Below are 26,936 nucleotides of genomic sequence, written 5' to 3'. Positions count from 1 at the left end.
CCTCTCCCCCAGTACATTAGGTCTTGTTCTTTACTCAGCTGCAGTTTAAAGGAAGTCCTTTGAAAGAAGGAAAGTGGCTTCATAATCTGTAAATTAAACTAAAAATTCTAAAGAGCTGAGCTAAGGGATAACAAGGTGGCCGTTGGGAAAAGCCTGGGGCCTCTCTGCTACCTGCATTCAGCTTCATCAAGGTTTACAGTCAGGGGTGGATTAAAGGAGAAAATTTCAACTACTCCTCGGCCAGAGTTGGAGGGCTAGGAACAGATACATGTGTCCGACTTGAAATCACAAAAATGGAAAGTGGAGAAAAAGAAAAGATAAAAATATTTTACGTAAGAATTTTTTTTACTTTTATAAATATCTAAGATTATATGAATGATAATAATGAGGAAATTCCTTTAGGAAGTAAAGCTAACTTATGGATAATTATAATTCTAAGATCTTAAATAGAAACCTGTTCTAAACATGAGTTTTGCAGTTCTGACGGCTCACACCCCAGCAGGGAATGGTAAACCCTGGTTTGCAGTTAGCTGAGATAAACCAGGGGGCTGCTTCTCTGCTAAACCAATTTTGAAAGCACAATAACCCTGGATCTCAGTTCAGTTTCACTCAGCTTGCTATTTTCAGCTCAATTATGCCGACCCCATAATCCCCACTGAATGATTTAAAAACAAAATAACAAAACAACTTTGGGGGTCTGCACAGGACTTGGAGAAAAGGCCTCTACAGAATATTAATTGAGCCTGACCAGGCGGTGGCGTAGTGGATAGAGCGTTGGACTGGGATGCCAGAGGACCCAGGTTCGAGACCCCGAGGTGGCCAGCTTGAGTGCAGGCTCATCTGGTTTGAGCAAAACTCACCAGCTTAGACCCAAGGTCACTGGCTCAAGCAAGGGGTTACTCGGTCTGCTGTAGCCCCACGGTCAAGGCACATATGAGAAAGCAATTAATGAACAACTAAGGTGTCAGAACGAAAAACTGATGATAGATGCTTCTCATCTCTCTCCGTTCCTATCTGTCTATCCCTCTCTCTGACTCTCTGTCTCTGTAAAAAAAAAAAAAAAAAAAAAAGAGCATTAGTTCAAAATTAAAAACAAAAAGAATATTAATTGATATCACTCTTCAGTGAAGTAAAGAAAAGATGAAAACATATACTTAAAAATGGTTCTTGGCCTGACCTGTGGTGGCGCAGTGGATAAAGCGTCGACCTGGAAATGCTGAGGTCGCCGGTTCGAAACCCTGGGCTTGCCTGGTCAAGGCACATATGGGAGTTGATGCTTCCAGCTCCTCCCCACCTTCTCTCTCTGTCTCTCTCTCCTCTCCCTCTCTGTCTCTCTCTCTCCCTTCCTCTCTCTTCTCTAAAATGAATAAAATAAAATAAAATAAAAAAAAGGTTCTTGGCCATAAAATTGGTGTTTCAGGTAATGTCAGGTAAAATGTCAAATTTATAAGTGGTTTCCAGTCTTTAAAAGTGAGTCCACAAACACTTTAGTGTGGAAGTAAGAAAATGTGGTTCACAAAATGGTTTAAGGGCATGTTCCAAGAAGACAGAAACTGCCTATCAAATCAAAGAGAACACTTCTGAGCAAACACCCTGGTGGCACCGGACCCACCTGCCTGACTTAATGACCGCATGATTCTGGAGGTAACTGAGACTTGAAGAATTTTCATCTAGCGACAAGTGATGGGGCAACTGTTCAGTAAACAGAGCAGCTGTTTCACTATAAAACACCATTCCAGCATTTTAAAACCAGTTCCCATTGCATAATGGGGAAGGGGACTAAGCTGCCACAGCACCTTTAGGAGAGGCAAGCAGCTAGTGGAAGAGAACAGTAACAGGCTGGAAAATATGCCCAGTGCAAGTAGGAAGGCAGCCTACTTCGAAAGACAATGTCTTGTTAATTGTTAGGCACAGCAGGGGGCAGTGGGGTTGAAAAGGGTCAAAGGCAAGACCCAGAGACCATTATTCTGTGAATCCCATGACATTAAGCCTACATACAGGCTGTGTAATAACAAACATGTTTCAAACAGTTATGATGCAGCCTTTTGGGGACTATCTTGTGGGCACACTGAAGATCTACTTCCCACCACATGTGTACCAGAACAAGAGACTGCCTTTTATACAGGTGTATGCTCCAGCTGGCCTGAGCTGAAACGCACTCTCAGTGTGACCAGTCACCAGTTCCATAGGTGGGCCCTAACAGAGGATCCTGCATAACCTTGTTCCCACCCCTGAATGAAGAGATTAAGAAATCCACTGCCAAATAAAGTCTAATGGTCAGTACAATAATTAAACTCGTTTTTCTAAACTTGCCATGTTGAAGAACGTATTACAGGAAAGTATGTATGTTCCTGCTCAGAGAAGTTTCCAATGTAGATGCTGGCAATACCTGGACAACTGGGAAGAGTGATTTAGCACCTGAATACTCACGAGGGCACATATTTCCTTGGAAAGGAATCCTTAGGGTCCTGAAAAGGCCATATGTATGTAATTCTAAAACTGCATCACTGAGGTGGTAAGAAAGTAAAAAGATCTACAGCAGCCTTAAATTGAATATAAACAGAAACCCTGACAGAGAAGCCAGCACCAAAGCTGGCTCTGCCCCACAGGTGGGGAAGCCATGAACCGGAACAGGTGAGCTCCAAATACAGTGGCTAAAGGATACATCCCACGGGAAGGGAGAATGAGAGATGAACACCTTCACAGGTTTATAACCTATATTAGTGCCTTGTGGGTCACCCACAAACCTCTTCAAGCTAAGGAGTCTCAGTTGATAATGTTCTCAAATGATTGGCAAAAGCAAATAAAAATTATCTCTGCAGAAATTGAGTTCAATCCTGGTAAGAAAAAGATCCAAGATAAAGGTACAAGAATATTGAGTACCGCCCTGGCCGGCTGGCTCAGCGGTAGAGCGTCAGCCTAGCGTGCGGAGGACCCGGGTTCGATTCCCGGCCAGGGCACATAGGAGAAGCGCCCATTTGCTTCTCCACCCCTCCGCCGCGCCTTCCTCTCTGTCTCTCTCTTCCCCTACCGCAGCCAAGGCTCCATTGGAGCAAAGATGGCCCGGGCGCTGGGGATGGCTCTGTGGCCTCTGCCCCAGGCGCTAGAGTGGCTCTGGTCGCAACATGGTGACGCCCAGGATGGGCAGAGCATCGCCCCCTGGTGGGCAGAGCGTCGCCCCATGGTGGGCGTGCCAGGTGGATCCCAGTCGGGCGCATGCAGGAGTCTGTTTGACTGTCTCTCCCTGTTTCCAGCTTCAGAAAAAAAAAAAAAAAAAAAAAAAAAAAAAGAATATTGAGTACCATGCCAAAAAATCCTAATAAAATACTCAAATAAATGAAACACACTTACATATACTGTATACTATGAAGAAAATTCTATGAGCAAGATCTAGCAGCAACAACAGACAATCAACTAAGACCTATGAAGACATCAGTTTTACAACAGTCAGACTCAAAATAAAAGGTAGAACAAAAAAAATGGGGAAAGGGCAACATTCAAAGACTTGCCTAAGCATTTCTCAGACATGTTGAACGGTACCTACATTCCCGTAAAGGGAGCACAACACACACAAAAGCCTAAAAATATAAATTAAAAAAATTTACGCCTAGATATAGAAAAACTGTAGTAATAAGGTTCTGCAGTAAAACAAAAGAAAAAATAAAAACGTCCTATAAGAATCAGAGATAAATGACATTAATTTCAAAGGGCAAAAAATTGAACGTTTCTGTTTGTGAGAATTGATATTTTATGACTTTTATTCTTTCTCATGTGTTTTCCAAAAACAAAAAATAAAATTATGTATCTTTAAAAAAAAGTGAACAAATTCTTCCTATCTTATGATTACCATGTGAGTTTACTGAATTCTTTTTAAATATGCATTATGGTATTTTAGTAAGCTTATTTTTTTCAATATCTTGTAACATTTTGCTACTTCATGGTCCTAAGTATCATTTCATCATTACTCCTAAATCATTTCCAATTAAGAAAATACATACTAAAATAATTAAAGAATTATGGACTCATCTAGAAGGATAATGAAATAAATAATAACCATTTTATCCCAGTTTAGTTTTCTTATTTAAATTTTTTCATTTAATTTATTGGGGTTCCATTAGAAAATATAATTATATAGATTTCAAGTGTACAATTCTATAATACATCGTCTGTATACTGAATTGCATGTTTGCCGCCCAAAGTCTAGTCTCCTTATTACGTTACTTCAAAGTACTCATCTTACAAAGAAGCCTGGAGACATCATCTTTAAAGTTTTTTTAAGTTTTCATTGTTAAATATTAAAATTTGATTATTTCTATTCAAAATGGTAAACAAACAAAAGAAAACCCGACAGAGGAAAGTGTTTCACAATTATTAGAAGAGTCAGTGCCTTCAGGAACAGATAGTAATACTAGAGACTACCACTGTCCAACACAAGTATAATATCAGCCACATATATATACTTTGTAATAATTTTCAATGCAAATTTAACATGAAAAGTTTTAGTAGCCACATTTAAAAAGTAAAATATATTTAGTTTAACCCAATATATATAAAATGTTATTTCACCTGTAATCATTATAAAAATAAAGACATTTTCAATTCTTTTTCGTACTGGTTTTGAAATCTGTGTAATTTTTAAGTTTATAGAACATTTTGATTCAGACTAACTATATTTTAAATTAGTTCATTAGCCACAGGTGACTAGGAGCTTCCATACACACAGCAGGACTGGCTACATAAATAGGATCTCAGATCATGAGACTTCAGATGACATAGAATAAATTTTCCCACGCTCAGGAATCAGTGAGGAAAAGGAAAAGTGTCTTTCTCTTGGAGCTGCTCACTTAACAGGAATTCTTTTACCATACATTATTTTGCATCAAGCAACTGGACCATTTTATTTTGCTAAAAGAGCTTGCGTTAAGTATTCATTTACTTTTTTATGATGTTTATGTACCAAGAGTTATTTGAAAAATGCTTGACTTGACAAAAGTAAATAGAAAAATGAAAGGAAGGATACACATAATGTATCAATTTAAAAAATTTACTGATTTACAGCGGTAGAGCATCGGCCTGGCGTGCGGGGGACCCGGGTTCGATTCCCGGCCAGGGCACATAGGAGAAGTGCCCATTTGCTTCTCCACTCCCCCCCTTCCTCTCTGTCTCTCTCTTCCCCTCCTGCAGCCAAGGCTCCATTGGAGCAAAGATGGCCCGGGCACTCGGGATGGCTCCTTGGCCTCTGCCCCAGGCGCTAGAGTGGCTCTGGTCGCGGCAGAGCGACGCCCCGGAGGGGCAGAGCATCGCCCCTGGTGGGCGTGCTGGGTGGATCCCGGTCAGGCGCATGCGGGAGTCTGTCTGACTGTCTCTCCCCGTTTCCAGCTTCAGAAAAATACAACAACAACAAAAAAATTACTGATTTAGTCATTCTACTTGGTATTTGTGAATTTAAGAATGAAAACATTTTGTGCCTGACCAGGTGGTGGCATAGTGGATAAAGCATCAGACTGGGACGCAGAGGACACAGGTTAGAAATCCCGAGGTTGCTGGCTTGAGCGCGAGCTCATCCGACTTGAGTGCAGGCTCAACAGCTTGAGCACAGGATCACTGGCTTGAATGTGGGATCATAGACATGATACAGTGGTTGCTGGCTTGAGCACAAAGGTCACTGGCTTGGGCCCAAGGCCGCTGGCTTGAAGCCCAAGGTCACTGGATTGAGTCCAAGGTTGCTAGCTTGAACAAGGGGTCACTTGCTCTGCTGCAGCCCCCCAGTCAAGGCACAAAGCAGTCAATGAACTAAAGGAGCCACAACAAGGAATTGATGTTCTCATCTCTCTCCCTTTCTGCCTGTCTGTCCCTATCTATCCTTTTCTGACTCTCTCTCTATCTGTCACTGAAGAAAAAAGAAAAAAGAAAAAATTTTGCAATTATGCAAAGATATTAGCCACTGTCTCCTCAGCAAAACTATTAACCATCAGGTTTCCCAGAGTATTGGATTTTATCAACGCATATCCAATAAAAAGAACCACAAACAATGATAAGGTAGAAACTATTAGAAGTATACTTAATATCTGGAATTAGTACTTATAAGATGATCCATGTTTCAGATTCACACATAGCAGATGATGATCGTGGTTCAAAGGATGTTGCTTATTTAAAAATATAGGGAAATATAGACTAAGATTTTGAGTTTACTATGTCAAAATTCTAATAAAGTTGTCTTTCACTCTCTGTTTGAATTTCTGTAAATTATTAATTAAAAATCTTAAAATTATAGAAAACTAAAAATGCTCCACTGGATTCAGTGGTTATTGATGATCACCATAGGAACAGGGGACTGAGAGTTAATGTATTTAAAGAGATAAAACAGAGGTTTGAAAATATGACCAATAAAATAAAATAAAATAAAATAGAACAAGTAGGTAGATTAGAAAAAAAATAAAATAGACCTCTTAGAACAAAAAACCATAAAATTAAAGTTTAAAAGTCAATCTATGAACTTTCAATAAGATGGACTAGATGTATTTTTTCTTATTCCTCCTGCTAAATGCAACTGAAACCTCTAGACCTTAAATATAAAGGAAACATAAGAAGAATATGAAAGGTTGAGGGAAGAAAGAAGACCCAAAGGATGACTCAGGGGTGAGTTCTACCTTTCCTGGATTTTCATTTTGCCTTATGTATCTCAACTTGGAGCAGAAAAATCTGCAACCAGAAAATGCCAACAGATCCCAAATAAAAGCCCATTTCCTTTAGGAAAAGGGTCATATAAGACACAGCCTAGCAAAACAGAAAACTTTTAACCACTGACTACTCTGCTTCTGACAAACACCAAAGAAATTGTGGCCACCTTCAGTCATGCCAACAAAGGTCAAGTGGGAAGCCTAGACCAAGGGTGGAAACACTCACTGATGACAGTGTGGTATGAGAGAAGGCCAACTAAGGGATCAAGACTTTCATCCCCATGAGCTGGTAATGTGCCCCCACCCAGCGGTCAGTAGAGACCACGTGGAGAGCTGGAACTCCCTTCATCTCAATGGTAACGTGGACCAGCCATTCTACCTTGTGTCAAGGAAGGCAAGTGTGGAATCTTGTCTTCTACCTTTACCTGCAGATATGAAGTGGAGTCCTCCATCCCTACCTTCTGAAAACTGAGCAGTATCAGTAAAAAGAAGCTAAAACAGAAGGTTTTAACAAAGTCCAAAGTCTCATAACATAATGCAAAAATATATAGGATTCAATTGGAATAATTCATTATACTAAATCTAAGAAGATCTCAAATTGAATCAAAAAAATAATCAATAGATACTAATACTGAGATGACAGAGATGTTAGAATTATCTGACAGTGATTTTGAGGCAGCCATGATAAAAATGTTTCAATGAGTAAATATGAACAGATATGAAACAAAAAAAAATAGAAAAACTCAACAAAGGAATTAAATATAAAGTCTCAGCAAAGAAATAAAAGCTATAAAAAAGAATCAAATGAAATTTTAGAACTGAAAAATAGCCTAAATAAAAGGTTTAGTGGACACATTCAACATCAGAATGAAAAAAAATGGAAGAAAGAATCAGTGAACTGAAAGACAGAACAACAGAAATTACCCAATCTGACCAACAGAGAGAAAAAAGTCTGAGAAAAAGAACGAACGAACAGGGCCTCTAAAATAAAAACTCTCCTATTCCTGTCTTCAGAGTCCTGGAAGGAGAGAAGAAAGAGGGAGAAACTAAAAAGGTACTTGATTAACTAATGGAACTAAAATGGTACTTGATTAGTTAATGGATTCTGAATTTGGCAAAAGAAATAAACCTACAGATTCAAGAAGCTGGGAGAACTCTAAACGGAAAAACACCACCAAGACATACCATATTAATGATTAAACTTATGAAAACTAAAGACAAAGATTTAATCTTGAAAGCAGCCATTTTAACACAACATCTAAAATAAAGCGGAAAAACAATTTATATGACAGTGGATTTTTTTTTTTTAATCAGAAATCGTGAGGGCAAGAAGGAAATGGCCCAGTATTTCCAAGTGCTGAAAACAAAGAACCTATCAACCCAGAATCCTATATCCCGGGTGATCAGACTTAAAACATTCTAAATTCCTTATAGTGCTCAAGAGGAAATTAAAGGTAAGAGGTAACCCCTAAAAGAACAGTTATTAACTAACGGGGAGAAACAGGAAGAGAAAAGGGGTTGAAAATGTGCCACCAAATCAAAAGTAGGCAAGAAAAGAAAAAAACCCCTCAAAAACAGAAACTAGTAGAAAGTTCAGATAATTGAACTACACCTAATTATATCAGTAGTTATGAAAATATAACACACCTTCCTTTTTATGGATCAAGGGGCTAAGCTAAGATGTAGGATATTGGAATAGCATGCTTAACAAACTTGATGTGGTTATATACAGCACACTACACTCAATAATTAGAGCACACACATTTTGAAGCACACACAGTTAATTTTAATAAATGCTTCAATGTGTTGCTAAAATGTTAAAAATATAATACTCTTTGATCCAATGCAGACTATTGACCCAATGGAACATTATAATGTATTATAATAGAACATTATAATTAGGGGAGGCTAGTCAGATAATAGGTTCTTCTGAAGATAGCACCCTGTATCTCAGGGGTCCCCAAACTTTTTACACAGGGGGCCAGTTCACTGTCCCTCAGACCGTTGGAGGGCTGGACTATAAAAAAAAACTATGAACAAATCCCTATGCACACTGCATATATCTTATTTTAAAGTAAAAAAACAAAACGGGAACAAATACAATATTTAAAATAAAGAACAAGTAAATTTAAATCAACAAACTGACCAGTATTTCAATGGGAACTATGCTCCTCTCACTGACCACCAATGAAAGAGGAGCCCCTTCCGGAAGTGCGGCAGGGGCCGGATAAATGGCCTCAAGGGGCCGCATGCCGCCCGCAGGCCGTAGTTTGGGGACCCCTGCTGTATCTATTGTGTAACAAACCAGCAGCTGTGGAACTGTTTTCTTCAAATGAGCTATTTTTTAAAGAATTTATTGTGACTTAGATGATCCCTAATCACAATTTTATTTATTTATTTTTATTTTTTGACAGAGACAGAGAGAATCAGAGAGAGGGACAGACAGACAGGAAGGAAGAGAGATGTGAAGCATCAATTCTTCGTTGCGGCTCCTTTAGTTGTTCATTGACTGCTTTGTGCCTTCACTGGGGGTACAGCAGAGTGAGTGACCCCTTGCTCAAGCCAGCAACCCTGGACTCAAGCCAGCGACCTTTGGGCTCAAGCCAGTGACCATGGGGTCATGTCTATGATCCCACGTTAAAGCCAGCAACCCCTTGCTCAAGCTAGTGAGCCCGTGCTCAAGCCGGATGGGCCCATGCTCAAGCCGGATGAGCCCGCACTCAAGCTGGCGACCTCAGGGTTTTGAACCTGGGTTCTCCACATCCCAGTCCAATGCTCTATCCACTGCACCATGGCCTGGCCAGGCTCCTTAATCGTGATTTTAGGAAGATGCTCCTGTTTAGCTTCCAACACTCAATGTGCATTTAATTACCATTCATTCCTAATGAAAAAGGTGAAAATACAAACAACTGTTTTCAACTAAGTGACATAGACATAGGTACCTTTTTCATAAAGAGAAATTTCATATAACTGCAACAACTGATGTACGCAAAATTCCCGTAAAAAAAAATCTTTGCCTAAAAATCATGCCAGCACATAATTTAATTCTGCTTCTGAAGAATGGAGAGAGGCCTGCCCATTAAATCAGCCTCAAATTAACAAATGAAGCCATGACTAAACCTCAACCTTACTCACCATTCGTTTTTTCTTTCGTGAAAGGTTATGAATCTCCATCTCCAATGTAGTGAACTTTTGCCAGTTAAATCTAGGTGCGACAGCATTTCTGTCATTTGTTGTGTCCTGCACTTGAATCACCTTTTTTATCTAATGGCTCAGCTCCTTCAGCTTAGGGAAATTCTCAACTCTTTTTCCTTTGATTATTCCTTTCTCTACTTTGGTATACTCCCCCCTTCTTTCTTTCTGGGGCTCTAGAAAGAAGTAAGACGTTAGCCCTGAAATGGTGCTCTATGTCTCTTACCTTTTGCTGGAGAGTTTTTGTACCTGTTCTTTATGGAACAGCCTCCCACCAAGAAAGAGCAGCTACTGAATGTTTCCAACTGGAAAACACAACTAACTCTAAAACCTCTTGTGTGTTCTCCGATTTTTCCTTTCATACAGTATCCTAGTGTCATCTTTTAGATGTAATATCTTCATGAAACTCTCAATTTATTAGATCAGTTTTTTAAATCACTTTTTAATTGATTGGGTTGACATAGTTTGCCAAACCATACAGGTTTCAAGTCTACAACACCATCTACCTACCCAATATAACACCATCTACACACATCATGCCTGCCTACACCACAAGCAAAGTCTCTTTCCACACCCCCACCCCCACCCCACTCTGTTCTTTTCCCCCTACCTCCACCTCCCTCCCTCTGGCTATTGCCACTCCCTTGTCTGTATCAGTGTTATGTATGTTTTTTGGCTAATCCCTTCACTTTCTCTGATCCAGTGCCCTCTTCCCTCTGACAGCTGTCCATCTGTTCCCTGCATCCAGACCTCTGTCTCTATTTTGTTCCTCAGTTTATTGTGTTCATTGGATTCCACATATGAGTGAAATCATACAGTACTTGTCTTTCTCTGACTGGCTTATTTCACTTGGCATAATAGTCTCCAGGTCCATCCACGCTGTCACAAAGGATAAGATCTTTCTTGTGGCTGTGTAGTATTCCATTGTGTAAATGTACCACAGCTTTTTTATACACTCATCCACTAATTTCATGTCCTGAATTATCTTTCCTGAAGAATTGGTGTTTTAGGTCATGTGGGTTATCTCGTTCAAGCTACTTCTTTTCTTCAAATGCCGGGCGATCCTTGGTTGTCAGATCTCAGTGAAGAAAGTAGCCTGGGTGGCTCCGGTGGGCTCCCCCTGCTGGTTGGTCAGCAGCAGTACTTGCCACATGCCCCCTTCCAAGTGGAAAGACAGTGCGTGTGAAACATTCAGTCTGGCAAACTTTCTCCGGGGGTTGTCAACTTGGGGGGCCACGTTAGAAGCCTCGACTCTCCTCAGCCATTCTGATTAATATTTTGTTGTTTGTTGTTTTCTTTTAGGAGAAAAGTCATAGAAATGTTTTTGACTGGTCATCAACATCAGGTTGCCTATGTAAGTAGCATGGGCACCTGTCCCATATATGTGCCCTGAATGGGTAAAAGGCGAAAGATTTATACGATCTGAAGAGAAACCAGAGCATATACGTGCCCGGAATGAAACGGCTTGTTTTCACTTTCACAGCTCACCTCAGCCTCTGCCGCGCCTGCCAGTTCTAAGAAACTCTCCGCCACCCGTGGGCAGGCTGCCTCCCCTCTAGCACACACTCTCGGGGCTGTTTGGACTGCTGCTTTTTGCTGTCTGTTGCATCCACTCACACACTCCCAGAACATCCCCTTCTCCAGAAAGTTGTTCAAAGTCTTCCTTCCTTTGATGACCCCCTCTTGTTTCTGCCCATCTACTACTTAACTGTTGGGATTTATTCCCTCTTAAGTTTTTATACTTTTATTTCAATGGGATCTCAAGAAAAGCTGGGAAGTCATCTCAGATAAGGAGATAAACCTATTATATAAAACATGTTTGAGCCAAGACCCGTGGTGGCGCAGTGGATAAAGCGTTGACCTGGAAATGCTGAGGTCGCCAGTTTGAAACCCTGGGCTTGCCTGGTCAAGGCACATATGGGAGTTGATGCTTCCAGCTCCTCCCCCCCCCCTTCTCTCTCTCTGTCTCTCTCTCCTCTCTCTCCCTCTCTGTCTCTCTCCTCTCTAAAAATGAATAAATAAAATAAAATAAAAAAAACCATGTTTGATAGTCAAATCAGTTTGGGAAACTCCCATTATTTTTTTCTTAAGATTTTTGCTTCTATGCAGATGACTTAGCACAGAAAACAGATGCATACTCATAGTTCTCACAGGATTCTAAATATTCAAGTTATAGATAGAAAGAATCACTAATCGATGAACTCATCAAGGGAGCTGGGGGGGGGGGATAGATTAGTCAATTAAATTGTGATAGCTTATGATTATAAGGTCTTTTCTTTTACCATTAATATTATATCCCTAAGTAAAATTATTTATCAAGGCCGAAGAATTTCCACTGACTTGGAAAATCTACAATGCATAATGAAAAGAGTCTATACTAGGAGTTAAGACATTAAAATTCCAGCCCCATCTCTAACTAATATACTCCAGGAAGTGAGGCAAGTTTCTGGACACCACTAGACCTTAGTCCCTCCATTTCTAAACTAAAGAAGCAGTCAGGGCCACCTTAGGGAACGTGTGTGCTGCACTCACCCATGGGCCACGCTGCTCCTTGGACAAAAGGAAGAGTTGTTTTCTCTGGCCCTCTCAAAAGCTGACCTGCCTGTTTTATGGGTGAGAAACAGGCTGGAGACGATAGATCAGGGGTCCCTAAACTTTTTACACAGGGGGCCAGTTCATTGTCCCTCAGACCGTTGGAGGGCCAGACTATAAAAAAAACTATGAACAAATCCCTATGCACACTGCACATATCTTATTTTAAAGTAAAAAAACAAAACGGGAACAAATACAATATTTAAAATAAAGAGCAAGTATATTTAAATCAACAAACTGACCAGTAATTCAATGGGAACTATGCTCTGACCACCAATGAAAGAGGTGCCCCTCCCAGGAGTGCGGCGGGGGCGGATAAACGGCCTCAGGGGGCCGCATGAGGCCTGTAGTTTGAGGACCCCTGAGATAGACGATCAAGAACACAGACGGGCCCTGGCCGGTTGGCTCAGTGGTAGAGCGTTGGCCTGGCATGCGGGAGTCCCAGGTTCAATTCCCGGTCAGGGCACACAGGAGAAGCGCCCATCTGCTTCTCCACCTCTCCCCCTCTCCTTTCTCTCTGTCTCTCTCTTCCCCTCCTACAGCCCAGGCTCCATTGGAGCAAAGTTTGCCCGGGCGCTGAGGATGGCTCTGTGGCCTCTGCCTCAGGCGCTAGAATGGCTCTGGATGCGACAGAGCGACGCCCTGGATGGGCAGAGCATCGCCCCCTGGTGGGCATGCCAGGTGGATCCCGGTCGGGCGCATGCGGGAGTCTGTCTGACTGCCGACTGCCTCCCTGTTTCCAACTTCAGAAAAAAAAAAAAAAAAAAGAACACAGATGAAGGGCAGAAGAGGAGCTGGTCTAAGTAATGTCTGTGTTCCCTGTCAGGCGGTGACAGTATGACATTGGAGTATCAGTACTTTCTCAGGGTTACGGGTCAGAACAGGGCCATCCTAACCAGCTCAGGCCCCGAGGGATTAGCTGCAGGACAGCACCTGCTGAGAAGTGCTGGTGACACTTACACCCTGGAGTTTACACTCTGGAGTATGTCCTCCGGGTGAGTGGGATTCTAATGGGAGTCACACCAGTGAGTACAAGGAACAGTAATAACTGTCTTTCTTTTTCCTAGTGTTGAATATGTTTTATTTTAAAGAAATTTTAAAACCAATGACATGTACGCCAGGGCTTTTATTTTCTTGGGATTGCCAAAGCACTCCCTCCTCCTTGCAGCGGCCTTTCAGCTCCCACTGCCGGCAAACAGAATCCGTGCAAAAGGGAAAGAAAGCATCCTCGAACTCCCCGGGGACCTAACTGACAACAAATTGAATATTAAATGTGTAATAAGAAACAAACCCTCTCCGTCCCTGAAACACATCTTCCAAGCCCCCTTCCTGAGACTAGAAAATTCTAAACCCAATTTGAGTGTCACTGTAACATCCTCTCTGTGCCAGAGGATTTTATCCGCATATTTACGGTCAAAGTACAAACAACTTAAAATGTTTACACTGAGTAGTAATGGAAGTCATGTGTCAAGTACAATGGGAGGAAAGCAAGTAAAGCTTTCTTCAGATCTAAAGCTTGAGGATATACAGTATCTGTGGAGAATCTGCATTACAAATAAGAATGCATTGTTTACCTATACCACTTATTATAGAGAACAGCATTTTACCCTTCGCATGCAATGTCTAAAGTCCCTTTGCACACAATGCCTAAAGTCTCCTTTTTTAGTGTTTTAGTTTGGTTTTGCTCTGCAATGTTGCCCCAAGCTCTGGAAATCTCTTAGCTCCCTATACAGACTTTCAAAGCACAAGGCCACACACTTTCCTGTCATCTGTGGTCCCACTCACTTTACTCTCCCACTCCCAGGGAGCGACAGTGAAGGACTCACCACCATTCAAAAGCAAAACAGCAAGAACAGTAAAGACAGCTCTCCTCAGGTGGCCTCGGGACTCCAGCTGTGGGCTCTCCCAGTGAGCTGTGTAAAAACCCCAGGACAACCACAGGCAGCCAGAAAAGGGGGTGTCTTTCCATAGGGAGGGAGTCCTCTGAATCTACCAGTGAGCACAAGCCTTGAGTGACAGTTCCTCCTCACCTGCTAATCGCCAGCTGGTCAGTCAAAACCTCTCCAAAAAGCCCCATAGAGGAGACGGTACCCTGGCTTCCCGGAGCCCCTAGCTGCCCTCTAATGCAGAATCCACTCTGGGGACAACGCCAAAGGGGTTAGGAAGGTAACAGTGGGAGAACAGGTCATGCTGCCCGTAACCTTGATGCAACATGTCTTAGAGAGGAGATGGAGAGATCATCACGTACATTCGTAACAGTTAGGTGAAGTCCAGCTTGTTTATTTTCTTTTTTCTTGTTGAGAGCCGAGATTCCCCAGCCCCTCTCACACCGCGTCAGTCCTTCGAGGCGGACCGCTCGCAGGGGTCCGGCCTGAACACAGGCGCCGCCCCCTCCTCTCCGCACTGCTGGGCACCTACTCTTTGGGTAATGATGACCACACCCAGCAGTCACCTGAGCCCTCTAGCCTTTTCTTTTTAAATCTTGGAGGAGCTGTACTTTCCTTTTGCTTTTTCCATCACGTGTTAGAGCGAGCATGCTTGTCTTCCTTGTTTTGGGAGTTCTGTCTGCAGCTCTGTTGCAGTAATATAAGGTTATAGTAATTAAATATATAGAAATATAGAAAAATATGGAAGATATATAAAAATAATTAAGATATATATTAAAAGTAATTAAGGAAATTAAATAAAGTTATGCTGTCTGGATAGGAATTAATATAGTGTGTACAGATGTGATAAACAGACTCTGACTTTCATGCAGGGCCCAGTTAGTGTGTGTGTGAAGTTATACATAGAAAAGAAGTGGCTTGATGTCATACTCTGTGGGTTGACATAGACAGGAGGCTCCCCTAGGAACATCTTAAAAGTGGCTTGATGTAACATTTTAGTAGATTAACATAAAAAATGCTCCCTGTCAGGAACTCCCCAAACGGTGGTTTGAGGTGATAATCCTGTAGATTGACAACTGTTAGAAGGCAGTAGGCTAGAAAAGGTACTAAAGCTAAGCCCCCCCTCCCCGCAGTAGTCGCCTGAACTCCAATGACCAAAGACAGCGGAGAGGAGCACGCCGACGGGGCCCCCTTAAGCTGTACCCAGGCACGCCAAAAGGATTTGTGAGTGATAAACTGCCTGTGTGATTCCTGCAACTACCTTGTGTGTCGGTCATGTCTTTCCTCTAGTGGCAGCTGGTGTCAGCACTGATTAGTAGCATCCTCATAGCCGCCTCAAGAGCGGTCTTGAAGAGGCTGCCAGCCCTGCTGACAAGCAGGAGTGTCCCACTGCGTGGGGAAGTTGAATCTGGGACGCCTGATCAACATAGAGCTCGGGCTCTACTGGGACAAGCTCCCAGGTGCAAAAAAAGGAATTCCTGCTGTACTCTTTTAAAAACATAAATTTTAATTTTCAAAGAAGTTGGCACTTCATCAGAGGCAATTTTTATATACTCATTCTCAATTTGGTGCACAGATGTATGTACTTGCCAGGCCCACCGATAAGTCAGTTTCTTTCACTATCTCCCCAACTCCCAAACCTAGAGGCAGGGGATGCTATCAGACAGCATGACGTCTAGCAGGGAAAAACAAAAAACAAAGAAAAGTAACCTGTAGAACTAAATTAAAAGTAGAGCAACAAGCCCTGGCCGGTTGGCTCAGTAGAGCGTCAGCCTGGCGTGCAGAAGTCCAGGGTTCGATTCCCGGCCAGGGCACACAGGAGAGGCGCCCATCTGCTTCTCCCCCCCTCCCCCCCTCCTTCCTCTCTGTCTCTCTCTTCCCCTCCCGCAGCCCAGGCTCCATTGGAGCAAAGATGGCCCGGGTGCTGGGGATGGCTCCGTGACCCCTGCCCCAGGCGCTAGAGTGGCTCTGGTCGCGGCAGAGCGACGCCCCGGAGGGGCAGAGCATCGCCCCCTAGTGGGCGTGCCAGGTGGATCCCAGTCGGGTGCATGGGGGAGTCTGTCTGACTGTCTCTCCCCGTTTCCAGCTTCAGAAAAAAAAAAAAGAAAAAGAAAAAAAAAAAAAGTAGAGCAACAGACTTTTTCAACATTAGTTTCTTACTTCCCCAATCCACATAGCCAATTTTAAATAGAACCTAATTAAAGCTAAAAGAACCAACCAGCAACGTATCTATAATTTTAAACTTTATTTTAGTCTAGAATGTTTGGTTGCTTCACATTATTTTGCACCTCACCCATAAGTTCTGAGGAAAAAGACACATTGAGATATATGATCAAACTATACTCTAATACATAAGGATCTAAATACATCTTACCTGTAAATATGTTTCCAAACCTTGTCGTCGTTGTTCCAACACTTTTGGGACCCAGTTCCTCACATGTTTCGAAGGGATTTCTGGAGTTTTAATACATTTCTTAAGCTATAAGATCAGAACAAAGAAAAAAACATAAAAAATAACTCTTAATTATAAAGACATCATTGAAGGGGAAAGCCAATAAAAAAAAAAAAAAGCGAACTGTTATCACCAATAAAAAGACAGATAAAAATAACAGAAATTTTGTCAAAAAAAAATTTTTTTTTAATTCTTTACTTAGCTATCCTAAACACTTGAATATCAGGATAACAATTTTGTGTTTTTGGTAGTTGTTGCTACAGTTGTACATCATCTGTATTTCACTCTGAAATTATTTTTTCCTAAAAAAATTAAAAGCTCAGGAAATGAATTATAAAGGAAGTAAAAACATTGATAATTTCCAAAATCAATTAATACAACAAAATTTTGGTTGCATGAAGTACTTTTCTGATGAAAAGTCTTTTTTACAGCTTTTCACATAAAAAAGCAAAACAAAATGCCATTGTTTATGATCAGCGGACTGTAGAATGCCACATGAATTAGCCCATATCATTTGGAGAGTTTCTTGAAAGTTTTTATAATAGAATTAACTAAAAAACAGAGAGACTGAGCCTTCCAACAGTCCTAACAACTTGGCCCAAAACTGAATGATGGTTATCAGCTAAGCCTTTCACAGCAGCAGTTTTAACGGACCATATAAGTGAAAAAAAATAAAAGAAACAAGTTCTATTGGAGGTTGAGTTAGAAATAACCTGTGTTAGCTATCCTACTACATCCACATTCTAAACTTGTGACTATTACTTTACATGTCAAGGCACTTTGCATATTTAATTAAGTTAAGGATCTCACAATGGAGAGATCCTCGAATACCGAATAAATACCAGGGTAGGCTCAATGTATTGTAATTACAAGAATCCTTACAAGAGGAAGACAGGAGGGTCAGTCGGAGGGAGTGGAAGTGGCTTGCTTTGACAATGGAGAAAGGGTCATGGGCCCAGGCAACCGCTAGAAGCTGGAAACGGGCAAGGAATAAGTTCTCTCTTCTAGACTACTGACACCTTGATTTTAGCTCAGTGAAACTCATTCTGGACTTCTGACCTTGAGAAGTATAACACATTTGTGTTGCTTTAAGCCACTCAATTTGTGCTAAAATGTTCCACCAGCAATAGGAAACTAATACACTGCCCCAAAATGGAATGAATTTTAATATTCTAATTAATAATTTGGAAAATCTATTGAGATTGCTCCTTTACTACATATGCAAAGAAAGAGCATGATAATCTCTAAGAAAATGTAGTTAAACACCAGCAGCTAAAACTATAACACCGAATTCTACCCATACATTAGCATATATTCACCACTAACCATTCCAGGCCAAAATCTGTTGCACATCATGAAAAGGAACGGGGGCTCTGTGCATTTCAAAGATCAGCACTTTTACTGCGAAACATCAGGCAAGCCTATGTTTGCCTTCTCCCTCCACTCTGGAAGTGCTATTAAAATGTTTGTGTGAAAATGCTAGCTGAGCCTGACCAGGTGGTGGCACGGTGGATAGAGCATCGGTCTGGGATGCAGAGGACCCAGGTTCAAAACCCCAAAGTCGCCGGCTTGAGTGTGGGGTTACCAGCTTGAGCATGAGATCCTAGACATGACTTCATGGTTGCTGGCTTGAGCCCAAAAGTCACTGGCTTGAAGCCCAAAGTCACTGGCTTGAGCCCAAGATCACTGGTTTGAGTAAGGGGTCACTGGCTCGGCTGAAGCCCCCCTGGTCAAGGCACATATGAGAAAGCAACCAATGAACAACTAAGGTGCTGCAATGAAGACCTGAGGCTTCTCAATTCTCTCTCTTTTTGTCATACTCTCCCTTCTTGTTTGTCCCTGTCATTACCACCCTCTCTCTCTTGCTAAAAAAAAAAGTCCTGACTTGTGGTAGTGCAGTGGATAAAGCGTCGACTTGGAATGCTGAGGTCACCAGTTTGAAACCCCGGGTTTGCCTGGTCAAGGCACCTATGGGAGTTGATGCTTCCTGCTCCTCCCCTTGTTATCTCTATCTCTTCCTCTCTCTCTAATAAAAATAAATAAATCTAAAAAAAAGGAAGAAAAAAAGAAAATGCTAGCTGAGACCCCAAATCTATTCTTATCCCTCTCTACGTAATTTATCGTAATAAAATTATGATACTGAGAATAATAACGCATTCTACTACATTTAGCTAAGAAGCTGAATTTTTCAAAATCCCTTGCAGAAAGTGGAAGCCAAGGGCAATCATGAGTTACTGAGAAGAGCTTTCTATAAAAATTCTTTTAACGTGGAGCAAACTCAGCTGGCTTCCACTTTTAGTCTACCCCTTCACCTGCTTCCTGCCTAAAATGTGACGTGATGGCTGGAGCTGCTGCGACCATCTGCCACCATGAGGCAGCTCAGAGGGTGGAAGCCAGGTGCTCCAGATGCCCATGCAGAGAGAAAGAGGAGCTGCGGGCCGCAGGGCCTCCGCAGCTGTGCCACGGCCCTGACCTGCCCACCTGCACACTGGTTTTTAAAGAGGAAATAACTGATACTACCACATTCTTTTTAAGGCTACTGATATTTGGACTTTTCATTTTATGTACCTGAATTTAATCCTGGTAGACATTTAAAAAAGAAAAAGAAGAAAGCCAAAGGGAATAGGGAATAGGACACAGAACAATGAATAGAACAGGCAGGGAAAAAGGGATAATCACCAAGTGAAAGACTAACAATTCCTAAAAGACAGAAAGCAGGAGCATGCCAAGGAAGGAAGAAAATAGCAGAGGAAACCCCAGCCCAGACCACCTCAGGAAGGGAACGACAATGGGTGTGGACCCCAATTTCCTCAGCAGCCCCCAGGGGCTCTCTGCTCAAGACCGGCATAAGAAAAAGAGCCGGACCATCCTATAGCCTATGCCAAAGCACACTCTACCACTACACATCACAGCAGGGTGACAAGCAGCCTCATTTTATCCCTGGACCCATTAAAAAAGGATCAGTGTCACTAAAGAAAATGAATGAAGTGTTTGGATTGAACAATGGTTTTTTTTCCATTCTAGTCATACTGATTTTCATGGAGTCCCCAAACTAGTAGTCTGCTCTCTCCCCTCATTCCCTATAATGAGGCCCTTCAGTAGACACGCCCTCCAGAAGGACCTGACTTATACACTCAAAGCAGAGGAACCAATGACACGTGCCCAGAATAATTAATAACATTGGATAGGTAATCAAGAGTCGTTCTCATTGGAAAGCAGCAGCATGAAAGAGAAAAGACAAAACAAAAGCAAATAAATGAAAAACAAGCAAACAAAAAGCAAACTAATACTAAAGGGAACATGTAAGTCAATAACAGAGGAGAGCTTTTAAAATTATCTTAGTAATTTCAGGGATATTTGAGAAGATATTGCTTCTATGAAACAAGAACAGGTTGCTATAAAAAAGAACAATTAGAAAATAAGAAAGAGACATTAGGAATTAAAAACCATAACAGAGAGGCCCTGGCCGGTTGGCTCAGTGGTAGAGCGTCAGCCTGGCGTGTGGAAGTCATGGGTTCGATTCCCGGTCAGGGCACACAGGAGAAGTGTCCATCTGCTTCTCCACCCTTCCCCCTCTCCTTTCTCTCTATCTCTCTCTTCTCCTCTGGCAGCCAAGGCTCCATTGGAGCAAAGTTGGCCCAGGTGCTGAGGATGGCTCTATGGCCTCCACCTCAGGCGCTAGAATGGCTCTGGCCAAAACGGAGCAATACCTCAGATGGGCAGAGCATCGCCCCCTGGTGTGTATGCTGGGTGGATCTTGGCCGGGGGCACGCAGGGGTCTGTCTGACTACCTCCTCACTTCTAACTTTGGAAAAATACAAACAACAACAACAAAACAAAACCAAAAATATAATAGAAATTTTAAAATAAAATTAAAAGAGGAAGAATATAAACTGATAGAAGTCTCTCAAAGTATAGAATAAACAAAATGAGAGGAAAGGTTGGTGAAACGATAAAACACATATAGAATTAATCCAGGAGATTTAATATAAAATTAATAAGCCTTTCATAAAAAATAAGAAAGAATTCTCAAAAAATAATAAAATTTATATGTCTTAATGTATGCTTTCAGATTGAGAACTCATGGAATGCCAGCATAATAGAAAGGAGCTTGGAACACAGATATTGTGAAATTGCTACCTTTTTCTTCATTTTTAAATTAAATTTATTTTAATTTATTCTTCATTTTAAATTTATTGATTTTAGAGAGAAGGAGGAAGGGAGGAAGAGATAAAGACATAGATCTGTTCTTGTATGTGTCCTGACTGAGGATCGAACCTGCAATCTTTGTGTATCAGGATGATGCTCTAATTAACCAAGCTATCCGGCCAGGGCTGGATCGCCTTTCTTTCGTTTTCTTGCAGTATAAAAATAATTCATCTCTTATGCGTAAGAAATATAGTCAAGTTTCTGTGATATCCAACCAAAGGTAATCCTGACATAAAGGACATAAAGAATTATCATTGTTCAGTTGTGGTGACTTTAAGGAGAGATGCCCAATAGATGTCCCAGTGGAGATAATGTGTAGACAGTTGGCTATGGAGCTGTAAATCTGTGAGTAAGAATACATGAGTGGTATTCAGAGCAATGACTAGAGAACTTGACATTGGGAGTTAGGTAGCGATGAAAGAAAAAGCTGTGAAAGGCAGAATCCTAAGACTGCTCCCCAAATCCCTGCCCACTGGTGTACAAACCTGTACAATCCCTTCCATTGGGTGCAAATGGGACCTGTGAAGTCGATGAAACACACGTTTTCTCGATTAGGTTACATTATATGGCAGGTGACAAGACAGTCACCCCCTTGATCACAGTACAATTTACAAGACCCAGTCCTAGCAGGCTTTGAAGAAGTAAGCTGCCATGTTACATGTGACAGGGCCACATGGCTAGGACTAGGTGGCTTCTAGGAGCTGAGAACTAGCCCTGGCTGACAGCAAGATAAAAGGGACCTCAGGTCTATAACTACAAGGAACTGAATTCCAGCTCAATGACAGCATGACATAGTGCAGAGGACCCTAAGCTTCGGATGAGATCACAGCCTTGGGGGACACCTTGATTTCAGCCTGGTGAGACTCTGAGCGGAGAACTCAGTACACCTGTACCCAGGTTCCTGCCCCCTGCAAACTCTGACAATGCATTTGCACTGTTCTAAATAGCTAAATCTGTGGGAATCTGCTATGCCGCCCCAGAAAATCAAGACGAGGGCCACGGTCTGAGACGTCCAGCTCTGAGGGGCAGGGGAGAGGAGCAGGGCAGGCAGCGGGACGGAGGGCTGACACAGTACGTTGAGTCAGGACAGTGTACCTAGAAGGGGCCTGATCAGGCTACACAGCTGATGCCGCAGTCAGAACCCTGGGCGGAGAGAGCTGGCAGCCAGGAAGCAGAGGCTCCTCCTTGAAGGAGGGGAGCAGGCAGGTGGACCCGGGAGGGAGCACGGTGTGTCAAAGGCAGGTTTTATTTTGTTAAATGGCAAAGATACTTACTGATGAGACTAACCCAGTATTAAAGAGAGAGAACGAAGGGGTAGAGAGAGAGAGAGAGGGAGAGACACACACAGAAAGTATGCTGTATCTCTACTGAGGTATTTCTCAAACAAAAACAAGAAGAAAAATGCTAAATTACTGTGTGTCAATAAGCTTTGTATATTTCAGTGTAAAGTTTCTTTTAACTACTGAATCAGAACATTCCTTACACTAGAGAAAATCAACTCCATTATCTGTCTCTCTCTCTCTCTCTCTCTCTCTCTCTCTTTTATTTTTAATCTTGAAGATATAGCACTGAAAACATTTTCCCTTTTTATTTGTGTCAGGAGTGCTGAGGGGCCGATCATCACAGCTGCAGGCCCCGTGACAGCATCTGCAGCTGAGTAATGAATTGCTGTAGATGAGGAGAGACAAACCTGAGACGATGTGTTTCCAGTAGGGCTCAGCTGCTTACAAGATAAATAGCCCCCTGCCACTCCGTGCGATGATTAACTGTTCTGGCCACGCTGCGTCCAGCCGAACGGCCTTCGCGATCCCCACAGATAGCCAGCGGGTTCCACGACACCGCCAGCCCAGCCCCTGCGCGGGCGCGGCCACTCCTCGCCCATTATATGGTTAGGGGAGCATTTACAGACTGACTCTACGCAGGCCTGCCGCATAAACACTGACTACAGTGCCCACTTGTCCACAGAAAGGAACAAAGTACTTTCCCTAAGCACATAAATAAAAAGACGAAAAGAAAAATAAAGTTAAGGAAAGGCGAGGGACATTTGGGGGATAAATTCAATCTTTTATTTCATATTGTGACTTTTCTGTCCCCAGAGTTCCCTTCAGAGACAACTACACACACAGTGAATTCCTGGCTTAGCCCCACATGGCAGTGTTTTAGTTCTTGTGAAATATGTCCCTCATTAAATTAAACAATAATGTCATATTTTACTCAAGCCAAAGGTCGGGAATAAGAATGAGGGCAGTGAATTCAGGAGTGAACCGGCACCATATTGCCCTGAAGCCTCTGTGAATAAAATATGCTCAGAGTTTGCGAGGGTTTCTCTCCCCACAGCCGTGGTTTGGGGCGTAGGGAGGAGCAGCTGTTTCCTAGGAACACCATTTGAGGTGGTGAATTACTTGGCCGCCGTGCTGGGGCGTGAGCAGGTGTTGCTGGGGCGTGGAGAAAGCATGGACAAGATTAAGGCTCCTTTTGTCCTGACAGCTAGGCCAAGGCTGTAGGAAGAGCAACCTCTAACTTTGTTTTAAGAACGCAGTGGATAGAGTATTGGCCTGGGATGCTGAGGACCCAGGTTTGGAACTCCAAATTGCTGACTTGAGCGCAGGCTCATTAGCTTGAGTGTGAGGTCGTTGGCTTGAGCACGGGATCATAGGCATGACCCCATGGTCGCTGGCTTGAGACCAAATGTTGCTGGCTTGAAGCCCAAGGTCACTGGCTTGAGCAAGGGGTCACTGGCTCGGCAGGAGCCTCCTGGTCAAGGCACATATGAAAAAGCAATCAATGAGCAATTAAGGTGTCACAACTACAAGTCGATGCTTCTCATCTCTCCCTTCCTGTCTGTCCATCCCTGTCTGTCCTTTCTCTCTCTCACTAAAAAAAGAAAAGGATACGATGCTAAAAGTGAACCGAGGAGGTTAGGGTGGGAGCTTTTCTGGTTTCAGTGCAGTGGCGGTGTCTTCCCATCTTAACTAGCAGAGCGACAAAGGAGGTGCAAGTGTGATGTGGGGTTAACTTGACAGAGAACTGAACTCCCACAACAAGAAATATTTATCTGGTGCCTAATAGGTGCCCAGCACTAACCGGCAGTGAGGAAGATACAAAAGATAAGACATAGGCCCTACTTTTTAAAAAATTTATCTACTACTTAGAAAAAGTTAGGGAAGACTACATTTTAATTATCTCTGAAATGTTTTTAAGTAGAAATCTCTATTCTGAATGGAGCCAAGTCTAAGAACAATGGATTATGGAATAAAAGAAACAGGGAGGAAGGAGAAGCTGAAATGCTTTAGTTTTGTGTGAACAGGTGTGAACACGAAGGGAAGGACGCCCAGCATGGCCAAGGCAGGGAGGTGGCGATTCCCACACAGAGGGGACGGGGAGACAGGTGTGGCGGCCACTGACGTTCTCTTAGGTGACGCAGAGAGAGAGAAGGCTGGCCAGTCAAGGGCTTCACAGTGGACAAAATAGCAGTCCTCCCTAAAGATATCAATGTCCTAATCCTTGAAACCTATGAATGCATTACTTTACATGGCAAAAGGTGCTTTACAGGTGTGAGTAAATCAAATATCTTGAAATGGGAAGATTATCCTGGATTATCCAGGTAGGTCCAATGTAATCGCAATGGGAGGCAGAAGTGTCAAAGTCAGAGAGAGGAGAAGTGATGATGGAAGCAGGAGCTGGAGTGATGTTACTGCTGGCTTTGAAGACGGAGAAGGGGCCACGGGCCACGGAATGCAGGCAGCCTCTAGAAGCTGGAAAAGGCAAGGAAATGGATTCTCTTCTAGAGCCTCCAGAAGGAAGGTAGCTCTGCCAAACACATTTAGAATATGATAATATAAGTGTGCTTTTTAAAGCAAACTGTGTGGTGCTTTATTACAACTATAACAGGACTCTAATACAGGGCTTAAGATTACTGGCCTTGAGAATCATTCTCCATGATTTGAAAGACAACAAATATATTCAAACAAAAACATGAAGATAGTGTTTGAGGAAAACTAATCTGCAGCAAAACATGAATAAGAAGACAAAGATCAGAAACACTTAAAGAAATACTTCCATAAAGTAGTAAGATAGTATTGGGATGGTAAGAGTCGAAATGAAACATGCGATAGTGTTTATGATAGAAATTTGGATGAACGAAGCAACAGGACTAGAGGACTCTGGATATGGAAGGTAAGAGAAAGGTAGGAAAGACCTCCAAGTTTTAAACTGTGGCTTCAGTGCATGTGACGGGAGGAGTGTGTGAGGACTGTGTCAAAGAGAAACCTTTAGAGATATAACCACACTATAGGAATTCTCAAATGTCAACAGGCATGAAGATTATTTGGAATGCTTGTGTAACATGCGGATTACTGGGCTTTATCACAAAGATTCCGATTCAGCATGTCTGTGTGGTACCGAGGAATCTGCCCTGCAGTAAACCCTGTTCTGATTCTGGTGATCCAGAGTTCACACTCTGAAAAACACCAATCAAGAAAAACTAAAAGGAAATGGGAACAAATATTTATCATAGCTCTGGAAGAAACAACTAATCTTACGTAAAATCTGAAGGGGTGAAAATGGATGTATTAGATAATATAAAAAGTTAAAACATTTATAAATTAAAATAAATATCATAGCCAAAATAAAATGGTCCCTGGTGAACAACAGTTTCAGCCAAGGGCTAGTATTTTATTAACAGACCACACAAACTAATGAGCAAAACGCACAGAGACCCCTGCAGATAAATGGGAAAGCAGAAACACAGAATTCCAGAAAGAAGAACTAGAACCATAAACAAACTTAAGAAACACCAATTAAAACAGCAACAAGGCAACACAGATTGCTTGCTAAATAAACAAATATCATTTTGAGGGGTAATATTCAAAGCTGATGAGATGCTGTGATACTTTCACACTTGTGGGCTGCATTATAAATCTGCTATAACCATTTTGGAAGAAAGTAATTTGGCAATATATATCAGGAGCTGTAAAAATATCCACTCTTTGACAGAAAATGCTTCTTTTAATAGTCTAGTTTAAGAAAATACTCCTGAATATGGAAAAAATATATGTAATGAAGGCTATCAACTATTGGAAGTTTATGGTACGATATGCATGATTTCATTTAGTCTGTAAAACAAGTCAATGAAGTTAGGACAGTTAGGACTCTAATTATTCCCATTCTACAAATGGGGAACCTGAGGCACGGAGAGATCATGTGACTTGCTCCAAGGACTTGAAGAGTTGAGAGAGGTAAAGGAAGGCTCTGGAACATTCTGCTACTAGAGCTCGCACGCCTCATTTTTATTACCACATGGGAACATGGTTAGTGCAGCAGCATTTGTTTTATGAAAAATGCAAGAAAAGAAGGAAAACAGGAAGTGTATTATGGTAGTAGAAATATGTGTGGGCAACAATGGGTTATTTCTCCTGCTCCCAAATTTGCTGCAAGATTTATCTTTGTAAATTTAAATTGCTTGAGGTAAAGAAAATAATGCACACAGAAAAAAAAAAAGCAACCCTTCGGAATTTTTCAAAAAGGTACAAAAGAAATCCTTAAAGAAGTGTAAACGTTTAGAATATTGTTTTCATATTTCAATATCGACGGTAAAAGTTTGGGAGAAATAATAATCAAGAACTTTTTTCAGACAACCAGACGAACTGGCAAACAGGCAAATGTTTTAGTTCCTGCTATAATTCGCCTGACTATAAGCCAGCGTTTTTGTGTGTTTGTGGTACATAGAACTACACAGCTATTATTCTACAGAAGCAAAGCACTTGTTAATAGCTTACATATTATTTTAGGATTCCCTTGGGGACCTTGGATAAATACTTTTAACAAGTGAGAAACACAATGTAAAGTGTAAAAGACATCAAGATACCGGCCGCAGAGCAAACTGTTTCCATGGCAGAAATAGTTGACTATTTCAAAGAAATTAAA

General features: G+C 41.9%; 1 protein-coding gene across 1 annotated transcript in view; it reads right to left on the bottom strand.

The window, feature by feature from the left end:
* The window catches only part of SNX24 (sorting nexin 24), a 178,765-nt gene that overhangs the window by 47,244 nt on the left and 104,585 nt on the right, over positions 1 to 26,936 (bottom strand). The window contains exon 3 of the mRNA XM_066274196.1: positions 16,725 to 16,829. Coding sequence (XP_066130293.1) covers positions 16,725 to 16,829 — 105 coding nt within the window. The remainder of the gene's footprint in view (positions 1 to 16,724; positions 16,830 to 26,936) is intronic.

Source organism: Saccopteryx bilineata, chromosome 4 (genome assembly GCF_036850765.1).
Source record: "Saccopteryx bilineata isolate mSacBil1 chromosome 4, mSacBil1_pri_phased_curated, whole genome shotgun sequence".
Classification (NCBI taxonomy): Eukaryota; Metazoa; Chordata; class Mammalia; order Chiroptera; family Emballonuridae; genus Saccopteryx; species Saccopteryx bilineata.
This window is presented reverse-complemented; position numbering and strand designations above follow the sequence as displayed.